General features: G+C 46.9%; 1 protein-coding gene across 2 annotated transcripts in view; it reads left to right on the plus strand.

The window, feature by feature from the left end:
* The first annotated feature begins 499 nt into the window (after nucleotides 1–499).
* Nucleotides 500–21,592, plus strand: part of boll (boule homolog, RNA binding protein) — a 90,272-nt gene continuing 69,179 nt past the window's right edge. The window contains exons 1-3 of one of the 2 annotated variants that reach the window (XM_033023698.1): nucleotides 500–581; nucleotides 15,202–15,354; nucleotides 15,458–15,549. In XM_033023698.1, coding sequence (XP_032879589.1) covers nucleotides 570–581; nucleotides 15,202–15,354; nucleotides 15,458–15,549 — 257 coding nt within the window. In that variant the 5' untranslated portion in view covers nucleotides 500–569. Of the gene's footprint in view, nucleotides 582–883; nucleotides 1,177–15,201; nucleotides 15,355–15,457; nucleotides 15,550–21,592 lie in introns of those variants that run through there. The other variant, XM_033023697.1, reaches the window with a different exon arrangement.

A 21,592-nucleotide genomic window follows, 5' to 3' on the forward strand; every position in this document is an offset into this window, starting at 1 on the left:
ACCACAACAAATTGGCATAATTCTGGAAAATGCATGTTATCATTTGAATGATTTGTACCAGCTTCACTTTTTCAAAGGTACTTTAATTTTTAAGGCAAACGGTAGAAAACAGCACTATATTAGGGTCAATTTTACATCTCTTTTTTCAACTGATTTTTTAATTTCAAGGTGATCATGAAAACATACAATCATGATCATGTGAAAACGCTGGGTAGTGTTTTTTACTCGTCAATGAGGTCAGTCAAAATTGCATTTTGCATTTAAAAACAGAAACTATTTAATTGTGTACTGCATGGGCCAGTCGGATGCATGTTACATATGAATAATTAATAAATAAAGAAGATGCATTATGTAAGTGTTTGTTTTTCCAAACAGTTTGATGCCTCCAAGTGAGACGTCGTTTCAATTTCCCACTGAAGGGTTGTGTGACAACTGATACTTAAAGAGGAATGCTGGGCTCGGGAATTCAGAGCCCTCCAATATGAGAGCAAACGTTTAATGACGCGCTCCCCCTCGCAGGGGCAAACTGCACACCCTCCGCTAACGAGCCCTCGAAGCAAACTGCGGCAATGAACTTCTGGGTAGGTGGCTGTCTGCTTTCTTTCTTCAACACAATCGTTGTGACAAATGCCTAATCCAACACGAGCCCGCGTATTGAATTCACGACCGGCCTCGTCATTCGCCCTGACTCTGAACTACTAGCTGAGCGATGATTGACAACAGCAACAGTCGCACGGAGCCTTCAGGGAAACATTTTCTGAAATGAAAAATTGCAGAACGCAGAAACTTTTTTTTTGCTGGCAATGGGAAAAAAATAGTACTAGCTGGATGCAAAGTTTCCTATTGTTAAAGGTTGTTTTTTTTAATGGGAGGGCAGGGGTGCAGGCGCTGGCACTGCATGTTGGTTCACATTTATAAGGGATTTGATTGGTCTCGTGAGTTGGAGCTGGTCGGGGGTTTCTGCCGCCCCCGGTCGCTGGCTCGACGTGGTACAACCCGGTAATTTAAGGTGCTGCCAATTGCCCACTAACCCAACGACGCAGGGAACCGGCTGGGGGTTTTTTTTTTGTTGCGCTTGAATAAAATCGGTACCACCCTCCTAACACCTAACACACAGAGAGAGAATAAAAAACGCCCGAGGCTGACCTGACTGAGCAGATGGACAGCGAAGGAGCGGTGAGTACGTGGGACGGTAGGGAGAAGGAGGGATGGCTCCAACTTGTTTTCCACGCACTTTGCGAGCGATTGCAGGCATCGCTCGGCTGTACACTCATTCCCAGTGCGTGTCCACAGGATCTGATGTGGAAATTATTTATAACTTTGGGGGGAAAGGCGAGATGCTGCTGGGCGAGGCTGACGAAGCGGGCGGCCACGCCGTGGCTTCAGCTCGACGCCCAGACCGAGCGCGGCCTTTGGGACTTTCATCGCCCCGTGTTTTAAAAATAATAATAATGATACTATATTTATATTTCTCTGTGTGCGGAGGGAGGGGACTTGAGTGACCTCCGATCGCAGTGTTTTCATTGAACATTTTACACTTGATACCGGCTCGGCCGTCGATTAACGTCCAGAAGATCGAAAGTTGAATTGTTGAATTGAATTGGAATAAATTTATGATTTGAACAAAGTGATCATTCGAGGGACGTCGATGTCGATAGAATTCAGTCCTCAGCTTTTTGATTTGCCCATAAGAAGTCATTTGGTGTTGGTTGAACGCGAGGGCGGTGGGTGACACCAGTGGTGGTGTTATTTGTGGTATAATTTGGATAACTTACGTTGCTGGCGAGATATATGCGGTGGGGTATAGACTTTAACGGTCGAAATGAAAGCATCCGAGACGGCTGTGTTGCGAGAGTTATGTTTTGTCGGCGATGCCCCGCGGGCTGCCTTGGCCCCGGGGGAGGGGGCGGGCGGGCGTCGCCTCCCTGCAGCTTCCCGCCAAAAGCCGTTGCGCTGGCGCACTGGTTCCAGTTCTCGCCAGTTTGCTCGGGCACCAAGCGCCGGCGGCGACTCGCTGTAAATTACCCGGGGCCCCCCGACTCCGACTCTTCTCGCTCGTCTGGCGCCGGGAAGCAAAACAGGCGGACAGAATAACGGGGGGCGGGAGGAGGAGGGAGGGGGGGAGGGCGGAAGAGAAGAGAGAGAAAAAATCAAACAGGTGTGCCTGAAAATGGCGGCGGGTTGGGTTGGGTTGGCTTGGCTTGCAGGGTGTCTCGCTTTATTGGTTACTGTGTGAACTGAAGATGGGGCGAAACAAATGAGAATGTGGAAGGGGTTTAAAGGAGGGAACGGGCGGCGTCTTTAATATTTTTGGAAAGTGAACGCTCTCTGGACGTAAATGGCGCGGCTTCTCCGGTCGTCGTGTAGCTGTGGGCGGGGCGGCCGGGGGGCCGCGAGCGCCGAGTAACTGCCCGCGTCGCCCGGCCGGGCTCCAGGTGGTTTGAAAGTCAATTAAAACCTCAACCCCGCCGCGATAGCTGGAAGTGCAAAGATGGCACTGGGATTTTGCACGCTTAGCAGTGATTTTCCTGATGTGTGATCGTCGTTCATTTATTTAATCAATGGTTTTTGTTGCGGTTTCAGTTTTGGGGGGGGGGGGGTTAAGTATAAATAAGTACAAACTTTCGCTTCCCTCGACCACCTCGCGTTTTCTAACAGCTAGGATTTCTTGGAGAATGTTTAAGATTGTTATGAAACTGAAAATCATGGATTCACTTACTGATCGGAAATGAACAATGCATGGTTCTTGACACTGCAGGTAAGAAAGCGTGCTGCAAATGTTCGTCGAAATTAGGCAGGCGGAAGCTGGAAAATAACGATGCTGTAAAACAACAATTGATAATTGCAGATTGAAACAAGGCATTGTGATTTCATGGAAGTATTGAGATTTTTGTTCCCTAATCTTCATTCGAAAAGTTGAAGAGCAGAATTGAAAATAAACTTTAAGCTTCAAGTAGTTCTCATACATAGATAACTACATTGACTCACCATTGCCCCTTTTTTGTCCCTCTTGTCAACCAAGGTTCCCTAATATTTGCTCTTATGAGCAACATACTGGCCTCTCAACATCTTCCACACTTCTAAAATATTCCCTCTTGCATGTTATCTACAAACCGCCTCTTGTATTCAATTTTTGAGAGTTCCTGCCTTTGCCCAATTTCGGACCGTTACCAGAGGACTCTAGTTTTTTCCATAACTATTTTGAAACTAATAGAAGCATGTTCTGTGCCCCCAAACTGTTCCCACACTAACACCTCAACCACTTTTCCACATCAACCTAGCCTCATTTCCAAAGAGCAGGTTGAGTGTAGCCCCTTAGGGCCATCAGCATATTGCTTCAGAAAACATTCAAGAACACGCTTAACAAATTCTGCTCCCATCTAATTTCCCAAGGCAGTCCCAGTCAATATCACCTGCTATTACAATCCTATATTCCTACACCTATCTGTAATCTCATAACATAATAGTTCTAATTCACGATGACTATTTGGGATCCTTTACACCCACTTATTTTTAAATATGCTCTTACTGCCTTGATGGCAGTCTCTCTCTTCTCCCCCCCCCCCCCCCCCTCCCCCTTCAGAATATATTTTGTTTTGTGGCCAGTGTGGTTGGAATATTGGAGGTAGGAAACTGAAAAGTATAATTTGCAGTTAGGGTGGGTTTCACTGTTCATAAAAAGATTGGTTCTAAAAATGTGAAGCAACAAATTCAACAGTTGAGCTAAACTCAATTCAGGGAGAAGAAATTCTCATTCCTGTAAAAGGTTTCTTATTTTCATAGTGATTTTTATTATAAATGCTTAATAGAAATGCAAAATTGTAAACTGTTCACTAATATAATTAAACGAAAAAAACATTATTGAGAAGAGGAAATATTCTATAATCAAAGTTTCAAAGATCAGTTTTCTGTTCATTGTCATAAGTCTGCACAACCATGCAACGTCCAATCTTGGAACTGAGCCTTGTAATAAGACTAGCTGGTGAATGTTTTGAGAACTTTAAGAGTTCGTTGACCCCAGTCTGCCATACTTGTCTTTAGTGAGATAGTTGATTCTATCGTGGTAAATATCCAAGGAAGTGACTGGAGCGTGTATTCTATCCAAGTTAATGAGATTTTCCTGATGTTGGTACATACTCATGGATCCTTGCACAGCAGGATCTCTGGGTGTGGCTTAGAGTGACTGGCTACTTAGCAAAATTGCAAAAGAACCCATACTTTATTTCATTCAGTTGTATTGCCAGACCTGGTAATTGTGAATGACAATTTCAAGTCATTCCCAGCTGATCTATGCCTGACTTCCCAACTGATCAATGTACAGGTAGCCCAGCCATGACACGTGTTACTATAAGGCTAATTGGATAAAATGCGAGTGTAAATTGGGGAACACAATTTATATTAAGCCGGGCAAATTGCTTATAACATGATATCGATTGGGAATTAGAGACCAATTTGGGGATAAAGGTCCAGGAGAAATATACTGTTTCCATGCAACGTCCCATCAGAAATCAGACACCATTGTTTTTTTTAAGAATGCAGGCTACTAGTTTTGCCACATTTCGTTATTGAAATTGACAAACAATCGCTTCTATTGACACTTATGCAATAATACACAGCCTTCAGTATTTTTAGTTTGCAGTGACAAAAATTGTTGCTTTTGAGGGGGAAAACTTTCATTTTTGAAAAGCCTGTGGAAAAAACTAACTTTGTTATTGCGATTCTGAAACTCTAGCCCTGAACATCTTTTCCCCATTCACACAATTTTGTATAATGCAAGATTTCTTACGATCGCATCAATCATGTAATGTCAGAACGAGCTATATAGTCTGTACATTCACACAAGTGTTTGGGAGATTGCAGTATGGATTTTTGAACTGCTGCATATCTACAGGCATCTTCTGCATGTGGGAATTCGGTTTGCGGCCACATTTTTGGCCCGCAAACTGTTTGAGCTACGAACAATTCACAGAGAAAAATCTCTGCTGGAATTGGGGATCATATAATAAACGTTAGAAGATTTTGGGTGGCAAGGTGTCGCAGCGGTAGAGTTGATGCCTTACAACACTTGCTGCGTTGAAGACCCGGGTTCAAAAACTCACTACGGGCGCTGTCTGTATGGAGTTTGTACATTCTCCCCGTGATCATGTGGGTTTTCTCCGAGATCTTCTGTTTCCTCCCACACTCCAAAGACGTATAGGTTTGCAGGTTAATTGGCTTGGTATAAGTGTAAATTGTCCCAAGTGTGTGTAGGATAGTGGTTAATGTGTGGGGATTGTTGTGGACTGGGCAGAAGGGCCTGTTTCTGCGCTGCATCTCTAAACTGAATGAAAAACAGACTGGAGAAATTTAATAATTGTAGCAATCAAACAAGAAGTTGCCTTGATTCCTCTGGCAGGCCATTAATGGTGACATGAGCATTGTGTCCTTTTAATAGTCCAATGGAGAAATAAGGAACTGCAGATTGTTTACAAAAAAAGACTGCTAGAGTAATTCAGCAGGTCAGGCAGCGTCTCTGGCCAACATGGATAGGTGACATTTCAATTCGGAACCCTTGTACAGACTGATTATGATTAGAGGAGCAGTGGGGGAGAAAGCTGGAAGGTAGAAGGGGCAGGACAAAGCCAGGAAGTAATTAGTGGATTCAGATGAAGGAAGTTTTGTATAGACATATGGTTGACAAATGCCAGAAATGAAAAGACTAAAGGTGTGAGATAAAGATAGAAGAGTTGTGAATTGTGAAACCAGAGGAAGGAAAGGAGGTGAGGGGAGAAATGGGTGTGTCCAGATGGGATGTGGGGAAAAAGGGTGGGGCCGGAATTCTGCCTGGGTAACTTCAACTGGTGGAATGGCAGGTCCACTTGGACCTGCCATTCCATCCGCTTGGGTAGCTTAAACCCCAATGGTATGAACATTAACCTCCAATTTTAGGTAACTTAGCAAAACCACCACCTTCACATCCCTGTGCAACACCTTGACTTGCACTCATTTGTCCCTGCCTCTTCCATCTAGGTTCCTTCTTCCTGCTTCACAGTTTGCAGTTCTTACATCTTTGGCCTTTTCGTCTCTGGCCTTTGTCCAATTGTCTGCCTATCCAAAAGCACCCTCACCTGTATCCACCTATCACTTGCCATGCTTTGTCTTGCCTCTCCTCTTCCAGATTTCTTCCCCACCACTGCCAGAATCAGTCTGAAGTAGGGTTCTGACCCAAAACATCACCTATCCATGTTCTCCAGAGAACCCTGATCTGCTGAATACTCCAGCATTTTGTTTCTTCATTTAATACTTCATGTGATCTACCTTCTACTGTAATGTCGGTTCATGTGGACGAGAAAATGTGAATACATTCTGATGTGTAGTGTATACTATCAAAGGCAGCTAATTTTTTTAATTAATAGAACTCGAGGTTTTTTTTGTAAAAAGAACAATCACGAATGATCCTTGGACTTCCTATGTAAATATCACTGAAATGTAACACTAGAGTGATAATAATAATAATAGTAATATTTAAACATTATTGATCTTGTAAGGGCTGAGAAACATTTCTCAATCCTTTCACTTTTGAGGTTTTATCCAGAATTGGTTATTCCTAATGCAATTGAGTTGGTTCAAGCCCAGTCACGGAGAAAGTTGTGTATTTTGTGGGGAATTGGTTAAACGTAATTTATCTGCATTTGTACTGCAAGTATGTATGTGATTCTGATGTATCCCTATTTATGGATAAGTATAGCAGAAAAAAATGGAATGGCGGAGCAGAGTCTTTTAAAAAAAAAAAATTCAATTTTGGATGCTTTTGTTGAAACAATAATAATCCTGAACACTTATCTTTTAATTTCCCTTCACAAATGAAGAAATATTGAAAAGTAGACCCAGAATGTAGGATCAAAATATTTAATTTCTTTGATTATTTTCTTAAGAAGGTAAATATAGAAAGGGATAGGCACAAAATGCCAGAATAACAGCGGGACGGCAGCATTTCTGGAGAGAAGGAATGTGTGACATTTTGGGTCGACACCCTTCAGAAGAAGGGTCTCAACCTGAAAAGTCATTCATTTCTTCTCTCCAGAAATGCTGCCACCCCGCTGCTACTCCAGCATTTTGTGTCTATCTTCAGTGTAAACCAGCACCGGAAGTGGCGGCGCTGGGAACGGCTGCGGGCTCGCCTGCAGTCCGTTTGTCTTTACTTTTTTGTGGTTTTTTTCCCCGTTTTGTCTAGTTGCGTTTTTGGTTTTTAGGTTGTGTTTATGTGGGGGGAGGGGTGGGGGGTTGAAACGGGGTTTGCTGTCTCTCCCTTGGGGGGGAATACGACTTTTTCGTCGTATCCCCCTTCTCTGCCTCCGTCTGCGCTGAGGCCTAATGGCGGAGCTGGCGACCTCGGGACTCCGGAGGCAGAGCCAGTCAGGACTCGCCCTGGGCTCGCTCCCGTGAGGGCGGCCCAGCTCGGGGCTGGAACTGCGCTCCCGTGAGGACGGCCTGGCGAGGGGCCGAGACTCTCCCGTGAGGGGCTGTGGCACTCCCGTCGGAGTGGCCCAGCCCGAGGGAGGAACGGCACTCCCGTCGGAGTGGCCCAGCCCGAGGGAGGAACGGCACTCCCGTCGGAGTGGCCCAGCCCGAGGGAGGAACGGCACTCCCGTCGGAGTGGCCCAGCCCAGCCCGAGGGAGGAACGGCACTCCCTTCGGAGTGGCCTAGTCCGAGGGAGGAACGGCACTCACGTGAGGACGATCCGGCTCGGGGCTGGAACGGTGCTCCGGTGGCTGGGACGGCGTTCTGGCGGCGGTGACCTGGGTCCGGGGTTGAGCCGCGGGCCAGCGGCTACGTCCATTGGACTGGAGGGCGGCAGCTTCTACCACCCCAGGCCGCGGTGTTTGAGCCGGCCCGTTGCGGGGTTCGGTGAGCCGCGGGACTGTTTGTACCATCGCCCGGTGGGGAATCGCCTCAGCGCACAGGGAGAAGAGGAGGGAAGAGACTGCTGCCCTAAGATTTTTGCCTCCACCACAGTGAGGTGCTTGGAGGACTCACTGTGGTGGTGTTAATTTGTGTTTATTGTTGTTATTATTGTATGATGTATGTATGACTGCAGGCACGAAATTTCGTTCAGACCGTAAGGTCTGAATGACAATAAAGGCATTCAATTCAATTCAATTCAATCTGCAGTTCCTTCCTGCACAATATAGGGATATCAATATGTGAACAATAAAATTGTTGTGAGAGAAGAATGAGAAATTGTACAATTGTCGACTGAAAAAGTGATTGCTAGAAGATCTGAGAAAAACATTTATAAGGACTAGACCAAGTGGGACCCGTTGGGTCAAGTCCCCTCAACACGCGGTTGTGGGGAGGGAGGGGGGGGGGCGGCCTGTGGTGTCACAGACACACACTAATCCCTCCCCCCCCCCCCCCTTGATATCGTATTCATATTATCCATTTGCTCCTTTTATCCCATCCCATGCCCTATATAGTCACGCATAGATCCCAACTGCGCAGGCATGCTAGAGGGGGATGGGGGGGATAGAGTGGGTGAGGGGGATAGAGTTTGAAGGGTGCGGGGCGGGGCGCGGCGTCACAGGGGAGGGCTGGTTCCCGAACGCAATACTCCGCCACTCACCCATAGGTCCCAATACTCACCACAACCTGGAGAGGGAGGCAGAGCAGGGCTCCCACTTAACTTTTGTTCCTTGTTGCTAGCCGGGCAACCTCGGCAGGTTTTTAGGTTGCCAAATGACAGTTTAGGTGATCATTTAAGATGGCTTGCATGATGTATGCGATAATGTGCTCGGACGAAGTGCGTAGTTACCAGTCAGAATTATGGTCAATGAAGCATTCACAAATTATTTCTGCTTCAAATAAAGTCACACATTAAACATATTCACCAATCAAGACATGATCTATACCACAATGACATGCAGTAAAATTACAATACAGTATCTCATCTCTTTTTACACGTTGCAATAAATGCAATTTATATTATTTCTTTCCACTTCCTTCGGCCCATCTGCAGGAACCTTTTTCAGACCCAACCCAAAACGTAATATTTCCTTTTTGTCTAGAGATTCTGTCTGACCTGTTGAGTAACTCCAGCTTTTTGTGTCTTGTCTTCAGTTTAAACCAGCATCTGCAGTTCCTTCCTACACACACAATACTATACATTAACCACCACACACACACACACTCTTTTCCCCCCCCCCCCCCCCCCTGATATTAATATTATTAATTCACTCCTTTTACCCCATCCCCTGCCCTATCCATTCATACAAAGCCCCCAACTGCGCAGGTGCGGCTGGAGGGGGTTAGGGAGAGGGAGGAGGGTAGAGAGAGGTCAGAGAGAAAAAGGGGGGGGGGGGGGGGAGACGAGACGAGACCGGGTAGAGGAGTGGAAAGAGAAGATGAAGAATTGGGGTTGAAGGCAAAAGAGCCCCGTGGGGCAATACAAACATATGGAGATCCTCCCTGTCCCTTTCGCTCACGCACACACACATGCGTATCGGCACCCAGCGACTCGAGTGGGCACTCGAGTACAGGGCCCGACTTCATCTCTGGGCTCGTTCTTTCTGCGTCTTTTGAATAACCGTGGGGGGGGTGGGTGACGTCGCTCGAAGCACGTGGAAGATTGTGTGACTGAAGCCGAGCAGACCCATTCAGTCTTAACTCTTTTTCACTGTTGCCAGCCGGGCAACCTTGGCAGGTTTTTAGGTTGCCAAATGACAGTATAGGTGGCCATTTAAGACGGTTTGCATGATAAAGTCACAAACTAAACATATTCAGCAATCAAGACATGATCTATACCACAATGACATGCAGCAAAATTACAATACAGTATCATCTCTTTTTACACGTTGCAATTAATGCAATTTCTATTAGTTCTTTCCATTTCCAAACAAAAATGTGGTTGGATTATTCAGCGTATGATCAACCTGTGTCAATAAATCCTGTACCATGGTAACAAATATACTTAACCATGCACACCACAGATTGATGCAAGCATGTTTTCTGTGAAGGACCAAAAATTACCATGACATGGCCATAGCATGGGTCGTTATTGCTATTGGTACAGAAACACTCGCTTCCCACATAATTTATCCATAACAAAATATACAGGTTACAAGGAAATTTCTAAAGGCATTTTATGATAATAGCTGTTAAAACCGACTATACCCATCTGACTGGTTAAACATTGCACTAACTGACGAGATGGCCAAAGGACATAACTGCAGCAAATGTTCTTTTGGTAATATGTTTAAAGGTGTCAAAATGCCACATTACCGGACATTCAGATTAGATTTACGTGTTGTGAACAGCAATGTAGATAACCAGTTCCAACGATTTAAAAAAAAATTTTTTTGTTAAAACGCTGTTTCCATCATTCCCACATCAGAATTAACGTTAAAATTTCAACTGAAATATCTCCTGGCCATATTTGTGATGTATATGACCGACTAGAAGTAAAACCTGGATAAATCCAACATATAGTTGTGAATTGATTTGCCGTTTTAAATGAATTCTGTAATAAAGTGTCAACAGTAGCAGTGACAATCGAACACTGCGGTTTTAATGTTTCATGTGTTCACAATTTAATCCATCTTTATGGACTAAAACAAATAATAACATTGGGAATTAAAACACATTTGATTGCATTCCTTTATCAAACATAGTCAATGTTCGCTCTGAAGACATTTCCAGCATAATAGGATCAGGGAGGGGGTGTGTGTGAATCAGTGCGGGTGGAGAGATGGCGGGGGGGGGGAGGGGGTGTTGAGAAGGCAATCGGTGCGGTATGGATGGATTGAGGCGGGTGAATTAGTAAGTGTTGGTTGGAGTATGTACAATTGTGAGGGGAGAGCACGGGGGGTGTCAGTGGTGTTGAATGGGTAGATCAGTACGGGATGGGGGAGGGGTGATCAGTATAGGATGAATGGGGGGTTAGTATAGGATGAATGGGGGTAGACAAAAATGGTGGAGAAACTCAGCGGGTGAGGCAGCATCTATGGAGCGAAGGAAGTAGGCAACGTTTAGGGTCGAGACCTTCAGACTGCTCCCCCCATTCTTCTTGAATGGGGGCATCAGTACTGGGGGAGTGGGGGGGATCAGCACAGGATGAAGGGGGGGGATCAGTACAATATGAATGGGGGGGGGGCAGTACAGTGTGGATCGGAGCGTCTGCAGGATGAATGGGAATCACTACAGGATGAATGAGGGGCTCAGTACAGGATGAATGGGGGGGGGGATCAGTACAGGATGAATGGAGGGGTCAGGACAGGATGAATTGGGGGGGGGGTCAGGACAGGATGAATGGAGGAGAAGTGCAAGATGGATGGGAAGGAGGGTAAGTACAGGATCAATTGGGGAACCAGAGTAGGATGGATGGGTGGGTGGCAGGAGAATCAATGCGAGGTGGATAGGGTGATCAACGGAGGATGAATAGATTAGGGGGTAGATGGGGAGGGGAGCACAGGGGATATCAGTGAGGACTGAATAGAGGGTGGAATGGGGATCAGGGCGGGATGGAGGAGGGGTCCCAGGATAAGTGGAGGGGGGCGTACGAGAGAGAGAGAGAGGGAGGGGGGGGAGGAAGGAAGGTCAGCGCTCCTCGAACAACATAGCCTTGGCCGTCCCTGTCCACCACCAAGTGTCGCCGCCAAAGGAGGAGGCGGTTGGGATCTTCGCCACTGCCTCCCCTCCTCCGCCAGCCAACAGCAAGGTGCGGGGCCGAGCGATGCAGCTCAAAGATTCTATAGCTATATGATCTTTGGTGCAGCTGCATCTGATGGCGGAAGGAGGCCCTCCCTCCCGGCCTCGGCGTGCGGAAGAGTTTGTTTAGAAAGCGCCGTTAGCGGATTTGCAAGAAGCGGCCGCTATCAGGGCGGGCGGGGTGCGAGAAGAGGAGGAGATGGAGCCGCTGTTGCTGCCGCTGTTCGGGGCCCGTCATTCACTCCGACCCTTCGTCACCCTGCACCTAATATCTTTGCCCCGCAATACAGCCGTCACGTTCCTTTTCTCCAGAGATGCTGCCTAATCCGCGGAGTTACTCCAGTTTTTTGTGTCTATCTTCGGTATAAACCAGTATCTGCAGTGGCAAGCCGTTTAGGTTGCCTGGCGGCACTTTGGGTGGTCAATGGCACCAGGGCAACCATTAATTTCGAGCCGTGCCATAGTGACATCATCAGCGAGAGCTGCTCGTTTAAATTTAAGTATTTTGATATTGTAAATATTTTACGCTAGATCAAGTGGGTTGCGGGGTGGGGGGGCAGCCTGCGGTGTCACACACACACTAACCACCCCCCACACATACAGGATGAGGGAGAGAGAGGAGGGAGGAAGGGGTGGGGGAGGAGGGCGTCCTGCGGCATCACACACACACACCACCCCACACACATGCTGGGGGGGGGGGGGGGGGAGGGAGAGAGAGGAAGAGGAGGGGAGCAAGCAGACGTGAACACAACGTACAGCCATTGTGAGATCACGTCATCAGCCAAAGCCAGCCGAATTTCTAAGTTATTGGAAATGTTTGAACATTTTGATTAATAACTGGAGAAATAATGCATGAATTTTTCAGATAAGGAGATTTTTGACTTCACGGGATAAATCTCTACAGGAATATGTAAAATGTTACCGTTCTGGGATCGTTTTTTCTAGCAGTATGCTTATATATACACACACACACACACCCACACACATCCAAGATCAGAGTTTTATAAGTATACTAGACCAAGTGGGACCATTTGGGTCCCGTCCCCTCAATGGTTATGGGGGGAGGGGGCGGCCTGCAGCGTCACACACACACACACATTAACCACCCCCCCCCCCACACACACACACACTAACCGCCCCCATTGATGATATATTAATATTATTAACTCACTCCTTTTATCCATTCCCCGCCCTATCCACTCACGCATAGCCCCCAACTCGCAGGCGCGGCTAGAGAGGGAGGGGGATAGAGAGAGGCACAGAGAAGGACACAGGAGGGCACAGGCACAGAGAAGGACACAGCGGCATAGAGAAGGCTGCAGCCACGGCCCGAGATGGGGGGGGGGGGGTGACGTCACTCGCAGCGTGAGCAAGAAGAGCGTGATTTTTTTCAAAGGTCTTGCGAGCAGCGCGACTGGGCGACGTGACTTGCAGCGCGTGAACACGTCGTGCAGCCATTGTGACGTCATCAGCCAAAGCGGTTTCATTTTCTAAGTTTGACATTTTTGAACATTTTGATTACTGAAGAAATAAAGCTCGAAATTTTCAGGTAAGCCGATTTTTGACCGGATAAATCTCTACAGTAAAATCAAAGATTTTATCGTCAGGGCGTCGTTTTTTCGAGCAGTGTGATTATACACACACACACATCCAAGATCAGAGTTTTATAGGTATACTAGACCAAGTGCAGACCCGTTGGGTCTGCTCCCCCAACGCAGCCGTTCCCTACCCGTAGCCCCCACGGGAGACGTGGTCCTCCAACTCAAGCGGCTCCGGAATCAGCAGTGCGGCTGTTTTTAAATGGCGTCTTTGAGGCGAGATGCGGGCGCCAGCAGCCGTTATGGTCACTGGCCAGCAGGAGGCGACAAAGTGAGTGGGGGGGGGGGGGGGAAGGATTTTATTAAAAAATGTGTACAAAAACACGACAAAATTTAATGAGGAGTGGATACTTGGAATGAAAAGTGAAATCTACCGAAATGGAAAAATCAAGGCGTTTGTGGGTCGGGTGTTGGCGTAGCAACGAATCAAAGGCTGGCAGTCACAAGTCAGAAACACACAGCCAGCCAGCCAGACACACACAGAGTTTTAATATTATATAGATAGATAGATGGCTAGGATCTGGTCTAGACTGCACAGCGGACTGAAATAGGCAGATTCAATTGTTGCATGCAAAAAGAAACTTGCTAAGTATTTGAAAGGATGTATTGGCAGACTAGAAACAAGGCAGGGGTGTCGGACTAGCTGGATTACTCGTACATGGGGCATTATAGATGCGACAAGGTGAATGGATTTCTTCTGGCTCAGTAAGAATTCTGTGATTGAACAATTGCATGCTTAGTTCTGTATAACATTTCTAATTACAATTTAGTTACATTAAGAACATAAACCTGGAGAGGTACAAGTGTTTTGCTCGGAGAACAAGGACAAAGGACATTTATTATCACGTACACCAATTGGTGTAGTGAAATTTGACTTGCCATTGCAGCACACAAATAATGATAAGACACAACATTAAAGAATTTAACAATAAACATAAAAACATCCCCCCCACAATGGTTCCCACTGTAAGGGAGGGCACAAAGTCCAGTCCCCATCCCCCTTGTCCACCCATAGTCGGGCCTATTGAGGTCGCCGCTACGGCGGCCGGATGTTTCAGGCCCTTCTCGCCGGGTGATGGTGCTCTGGCGTCGGGAGAACCCTCTCAGCGGCTTGGGACACCTGGTACGGCCGCTTCCTTACTGGACTCCGCGGCTTCCGAAGCCAACAGGCCGCGCTGGATGGAGCTCCACCACTGGCGATCTCGGCGAGAGATCCCAGGCTCCGGATGTAAAGTTCAGCGCCGCAGCTGGCAGCTCCGCGATGTTTCATCGGCGGTCTTCAGCTCACCGGAGTTCCAGCGCGGCGACCCGGGCAAGGCATCGCCCGCTCCGCGATAGCGCTCCAGCGCTGTGCCGCCGCCGAAGCCGTGGTTATGCCGGTCCCCTCGGGAAACGCCGCTCCAGGCCCCGCTGGTAGGCCGCGAGGACGGGTCGAAGATGCTGCCCGGTGAAAAGCCGCCTCTCCGACCAGGTAGGGACCAGGAAAAGCAGTTTTCCCCTTCCCCACCCCCCCCCCACATAAAAAAGAATAGACCTCCAAACAAAACACTTTTTAACAGTGGTTTCAAAGACAGTAATGCTAATAATACATTAATTATCAGAGCAACCAAGGAAAATTAATGCAGGTAATGGACTCCCATACTGAATTGCATGAAGTATTAAATCTTTGTAGGTTGGAAAGTAAGATTTTCCAATGGTTAAAAAATGTTTGGAGTTTGATGGAAATAGCATTGTATTAGTATTGGAATTTGAAAATAACAATGTCATCCATCTTCCAAACACCCAATCCTCTTCCAAATATCCACTTTTGAAACAGTGGGGTTATAAATATGGATTTGCAAGACTGATTCCATGAATTGATTTATTAGACCATGTTTTAAATTTGTGAGTTGATTTTTGTTTTAAACTTTTCTTTTACAGCAGCAAAGTACTAATCTGCCACAAATGGATTCGTCATCACCATCTCCAAACCCAGTTTCACCAGTGCCACTGAATAATAGCAATCCAACCAGTGCCCCGAGATTTGGAACAGTCATTCCTAATCGGATCTTTGTAGGAGGAATCGATTTTAAAGTTAGTTGTGTCTGCGCTTGTTGCCTTAATTTATTTTCATCAAGTAGAAGATTTCAAATTCAAGACCATTTGTGGTTCAGGAAACTTTACTTTTTTTTTCCAGACAAATGAAAATGATCTAAGAAAGTTTTTTGCACAGTATGGAACTGTTAAGGAAGTCAAAATAGTAAATGACAGAGCTGGAGTTTCTAAAGGGTGAGTATAAAACAACATTGAATAAGACTTTGTATTCACTTCAAACTAGTGTAGGTAAAGGGCCTGTCCCACGTGGGTGTCCTAATCCGCGAGTCCAGAAGAGTGTCTTTGACCTTCAAGCTCGTGGGCACTCACATGGAAATCCTCGAGCTGGATCGACCGGCCCCGTTGTAACCGCGAGCTGGATCGACCGAACCGCGAGCTGCATCTACCGACCGCGCACACACACACAAACAAATCATGAAGGCGGGGGCCAGGGAAAGCGGAGGAGCGCTGTCTGCGCGATGAAGATGAAGGTAAACGGCTGCCACAGTAACGGTAAGTCCTTTAGACGGGGGGGAGAAGGAGTGGAGACACTTAAGAAGCATAATAAAGTTTAGCGGGCATTTAACCTACTTCAGGTCTTCCTAGGTACTGAAAACTCCAATGAGCCAATAATAACGGTAAGTCCTTTAGACGGGGGGGAGAAGGAGTGGAGACACTTAAGAAGCATAATAAAGTTTAGCGGGCATTTAACCTACTTCAGGTCTTCCTAGGTACTGAAAACTCCAATGAGCCAATCAAAATGCCCGGTCAGTAAAGGAGAATGCCAACGGCTGCCCTCGACTGCCTGTAACTAAATAGCGACTCCACTGCACTACGAGTGAAAAAGACCCATGCCGACCAAATTTTACTCGCTGAAAATGTTTCGGTATCCTGAACATTTTTCCGCGAGTAGGCGGGAACTTCCCGCGAGCATGCAGGAGAGTTCCAGCGACCTCACAAGACCTCCTAGGACATTGTGTCGACCATGCAGCGAGTTTGAGTCCAGGGCAAACTCTTCTAAAATCGCAGATTAGGTCGCCCAAGTGGGACAGGCCCTTAAGGAGTTGGTGCTTAGTATGCCGAGGAGCAGGGACGGCCTTAAGCCGATTGGACCGATTTCTCTCAATTGTGCTCCCGCGCCTAATTTTCCGTATTTCGTATGGAAATACAAATTCGCTTTGTTAAACAAAGATTAAAAAAAAACATTCGCCATACGGATTTTGTACAAAACGAACATCCCATTTCCATCACTGCCTCACACGCGCACACACATAACGCACAGACAGCTAACACACACACATCACGCACAGACAACTAACACACGCACAGACAACCAACACAAACACACACACACACACAACTAAGTTAGGATGGGGTAGAAGCCCAAAGGGTAGGATGTGGCTGAACCCAAAATTGAATGCCAGGACTGTTTTTTCGCCAATAGTTATTGGTTTCCAGGATCTAGTTTTTTTTTTTCTCATTTCGCAGTCACTAAAACAAGTGGTATTGTAACTATGTACTTTTCAAAGGTGATCTACACATTTTGTTTGTTACTTGTAGGTACATGTGTGCAATTTTATATTAAAATGTAGCTTAGATCTGTTTGGTCCATTAACTCACAGGCACTTTTTAAGCGCACATTTTGATTACCTTCCATTCTACCATAGAGATATAAAGTCTATAATAGACTTTATTTGTATTTCTATGATTCTAGTCAAGTCAAAGTCAAAGTATCCTTTATTGTCATTCAGTCTTGCAGTCACACATATAATAAAAATAACAAGAACACACAATAAACACAAATTTAACATCCACCACAGTGAGTCCACCAGGCACCTCCTCACTGGGATGGAAGGCAAAAGTCTTAAAGTCTTTGTCTCTCCCCTCCTTGTTCTCCCTCTGCGCTGAGGCGAACCTGGCCTCTGATGTTGTGACCCCACCGGGTGATGGTAAGTAAGTCAGTCCCGCGGCTCAACCGTGCTCCGCGAACGGGCCGGTTCAAACTCTGCGGCCCGGGGTGGTCGAAGCTGCCGCCCTCCAGTCCAGCAGACGAAGCTGTTGCGGGAGCTCCGGAAAAACAGGTCACCGCCACAGATCCAAGTCGGGCCGCCTCCGGAGCGCCGCCATAGCCCCGAGGCCGCCAGCTCCGCCATTAGGCCTCAGCGCAGACGGAGACGGGGGACACAACAAGAAAAAAGTTGCACCACCCTCCCGAAGAAAGAGACTAAAACCATGTTTCTCCCACCCCCCCCCCCCCACACACACATCACACATATACAGCCTAATAAACTAAATTTAACTAACTTTAACTAAAACAGACAAAAGAAAACAACAACAAAAAAGAAAAAACAGACGGACTGCAGGCGAGCCGCAGCTGCCAGGCAGCGCCGCCACTTCAGACCTTGGCTGGGAACCTGGGGTTCTACAGACCTTGGCTGGGACCCTAGGGCTCACCAAAATTGTTCCCAATTGGGCCTTGCACCTCCTAGGCCGGCCCTGCCTAGGAGATCAGAAATGGACATGACAATAAAAATATGATTTTGGTTTCTCAACAATTGTGACCATAGTTTTTGCTATATCTAAAATTGAGGGAAAAAACAAATATAAAATGTAAACTGAATGTGAATGGAATGACCTGCCGACCCATTCCGGCTCACACCAATCCCACGCCCGTTTAGAACCCCGGCTTCCGACGCCACTCCCGACTCGCAAGCCCTTAACCCACTGAAAGGACACAAACTGCTGGTGTAATTCAGCAGGTCAGGATGTCTGGAGAACATGGATAGGTGACATTGGGACCCTTCCTTAGACTGATTCAGCCGGTTGTGTTACTCTAGCATTTTGTGTTTCAGTGTGGGGCTTCCTTCCCGCTCACCTGCTGTCGCTTCCAAGGTGGAATATATTGGCGACTCCGGGGAAGAAGGAAGAGGCAGTGGCAGTAGGGGAAAGAGTTGGTGGAGGGGAGCCCCAGCTTCTGAACTTGGCCACAGTGTCCTTAAATATGGACCAGTTTACTGACTCAAAACATTAGCAAAGGATTTAATCTGTTTCCCAGACCAGTGCTCTTTGACATTTTGTATTGGATCCTCCCACTTCAATTTCTGCTTGTGAACAGAGTAGAATCACAGCCAAGTGGTTAGATTTTTCCAAAGTGCGATCAGGGGATCATGCGATTGGTGTGATTGATGTAGCAGTGTTCAAGGGTGTTTGGTTCAATGGTTGAACAGGAGATGTGCTGATAGTAATTTGGTAGTACTGTCTTGGAAGTTGGTCTGATTGAAGTCCCCAGCTACTATGAAGAAGGCCTTGGAATACTTTGTTTCAAGGCTGTTTTGTAACACTGTGTAGTTTCTCGTGTAAACTTGGCATCAGCATGGAGTGGGATGTAGGCTGCTGTCCGGACAGCTTGTGAATTCCCAAGGCAGATAGCAGGGACGATACTCAACCATAAGTTATTCCAGCTCTGGGAAGCAATAGCTTGCCAGGTATCTGAGCACCACAAGTCGTTAATTAGGAAGCAGGCCCCTAACCTTGCCCGAAGGAACTGTACGGTCCATCCAACTATACCTGCACTCTTAGATCTCTGCTCTACCACACTCCCCATAGCCCTGCCATTCACTGTGTAGATCCTGCCCTGGTTTGACTTCCCAAAATGCAACACCTCGCACTTCTCTGTATTAAATTCCATTAACCAGCTCAAAACATCCCACCAGCTCCGGGAGCTTCGATCGCACCGACTGCGGATGGTTCGTCTGCCCTGACCGTGGGAAAATAAAGAGGGAAGAAGATTGGACTTTATTGCCTTGCATCACAGTGAGGAACGTGGGGAATCCGCTGTGGTGGATGTTTACGTTAACTTTTATGTAGCTGTGTGTCTTGCTTTTAAAAATATATATTTTTTTTAGTATGGATGTATGGTAAATCGAATATCATTGTACCTTAATTGGTACACATGACAATAAAAGACCTTGAATCTTGAAGTTCAATGGTCCTTTATTTCCACGTGTACCGAATTACAGTGAAATTTAATTTACCATAGTCATACCAAAAAGGCAACAAGATACAAAACTACATAAAGATTAAACATAAACAGCCACCACAACGGCGTGTGAGAATCCCTAGGGCACAGCACAAGAGGAGACCCACCGCCATCAGTTCAATGTCCGGGTGACACATGCTCCTTTACCGTGATGTGACCAGAGTTGTGCCGACTGCTGTCACTCTCTCTGCAGGTCCTGTCCGCCCAGTCAGAAAGCCGTCCACACTCACACCAGACTCCAGGATGTTCTCATGGCGCGATGTACCCGCAAACGCAAAGGTCACTGCACTCACTGCAATCCCTCCACGAGTTCCCACCAGCATAGGCAGCACGTCCATCTTGTTTTTTGGCAGCCTCACATTCCCCACTATGATGGAATGCAAATAACTTTTACCTTTTACCTCCTTTTCAAAACACCCGCAGTCGGGGCGATCGAAGCCCCCGCAATTAGGCGGTCAAAGCTCCTGCAGTTGGAGTTCCCAAAGTCGATCCCTTACAAAGGGACTGTCGGCTCCACGATGTTAGGCCGCAGTGTGGACGGGAATACGATACGGAAAAAGTCGTAACTCCGTCTAGGGAAGAGATTAAAAAAGTTAATGAGAATGTAGGATAATGCCCCTGTCCCACTTAGGAAACCTGAACGGAAACCTCTGGTGACCTTGCACCCCACCCACGTTTTCCATGAGGTTCCCGGAGGTTTTGGTCACTCTCCCTAATGGTCGAAAGTGGTTTCCGCATGATTGAGGCTTCTATGTTCCTTCGATTATTTCAACAAAATCAAAACCGGCCTCGACTAAAAATAGGTTGCCGTTTGGTCGAAGCCAGTGGAATGGGGTCGCTATTTACTTACAGGCAGTCGAAGGCCATCTCCTTCGCTGACCGGCCATTTTGATTGGCTCATTGGAGTTTTCAGGACCTAGAAGATCTGCCGGAAGGTAAAATGACCGCTAACTTTATTAAACTTCTTAAAACTGTCTTCCCCCCCCCTTCTCTCTCTCTCCCCTTCTCTCTCTTCCCTTCTCTCTCTCCCCTTCTCTCTCTCCCCTTCTCTCTCTCCCCTTCTCTCTCTCCCCTTCTCTCTCTCCCCTTCTCTCTCTCCCCTTCTCTCTCTCCCCTTCTCTCTCTCCCCTTCTCTCTCTCTCCCCTTCTCTCTCTCTCCCCTTCTCTCTCTCTCCCCTTCTCTCTCTCTCCCCTACTCTCTCTCTCCCCTACTCTCTCTCTCCTCTTCTCTCTCCTTCTCTCGCTCCTTCTCTCTCTCTCCCCCCTTCTCTCTATCTCTCCTTCTCTCTCTCTCCCCTTCTCTCTCTCTCTCTCTCTCTCCCCTTCTCTCTCTCCCATTCTCTCTCTCCCCTTCTCTCTCTCCCCTTCTCTCTCTCTCTCTCTCCCCTTCTCTCTCTCTCTCTCCCCTTCTCTCTCTCTCTCTCCCCTTCTCTCTCTCCCCTTCTCTCTCCCCCCCCCCCCTCCTGCGCTCTCTAAAGGACTTACCGTGCTCTGTGCCAGCCGTTTACCTTCCTCTTCATCGCGCAGACAGCGCTCCATGGCCTCCACCTTTGCGATGTGTGTGTGCGGTTGGTAGCAAAGGTCCTGTAGGATCTTTGGTCAGTAGATGCAGCTCACGCTTCGGTCGAGGCTTTCCAGGCGAGTGACCAAAACCTCTGGCGACTCATGGAAACCTTGGGTCACCAGAGGTTTCCGTTCAGGTTTCCTAAGTGGGACAGGAGCATTAGTGTGGTTGATCAATGTGGACTCGGTAGACCAAAGGGATGGTTTCCTTACTGTATTTATCTGTGACTAATTCAGTTTCTAACCACAAACACAATTGTATAGTTATCTTGGGCTTGAGAGAAGGGGATAAATCCATACTTTATGGAATAGTTGCCCACCGTGGGAATTCATTTTTCCTTTTTCCTGTGAAAATGAAATTATCAAAATGTGCAACATAGTATTCCAATGTAGATTAAAGAATGTATTTATGTAGTGTTAATTAGCAATTAAAATGAATGGAAAATTCCATGTCATGTTTTTACACTGCTGTAAGTTTTTTTTTAATCCATCGTGGACAAGTGACACTGTTGCAATAAGTGGGAATATGAAATATGGTATGACCACTGTGATAGCTGGCACAATATGCTTAAATATGACCCAAGTGATTGACTTTATTTCGTGACAGAATAGTGTTCAAGCATGTTGCACAGGAAA

This window comes from Amblyraja radiata, chromosome 7 (genome assembly GCF_010909765.2).
Source record: "Amblyraja radiata isolate CabotCenter1 chromosome 7, sAmbRad1.1.pri, whole genome shotgun sequence".
Taxonomy (NCBI): Eukaryota; Metazoa; Chordata; class Chondrichthyes; order Rajiformes; family Rajidae; genus Amblyraja; species Amblyraja radiata.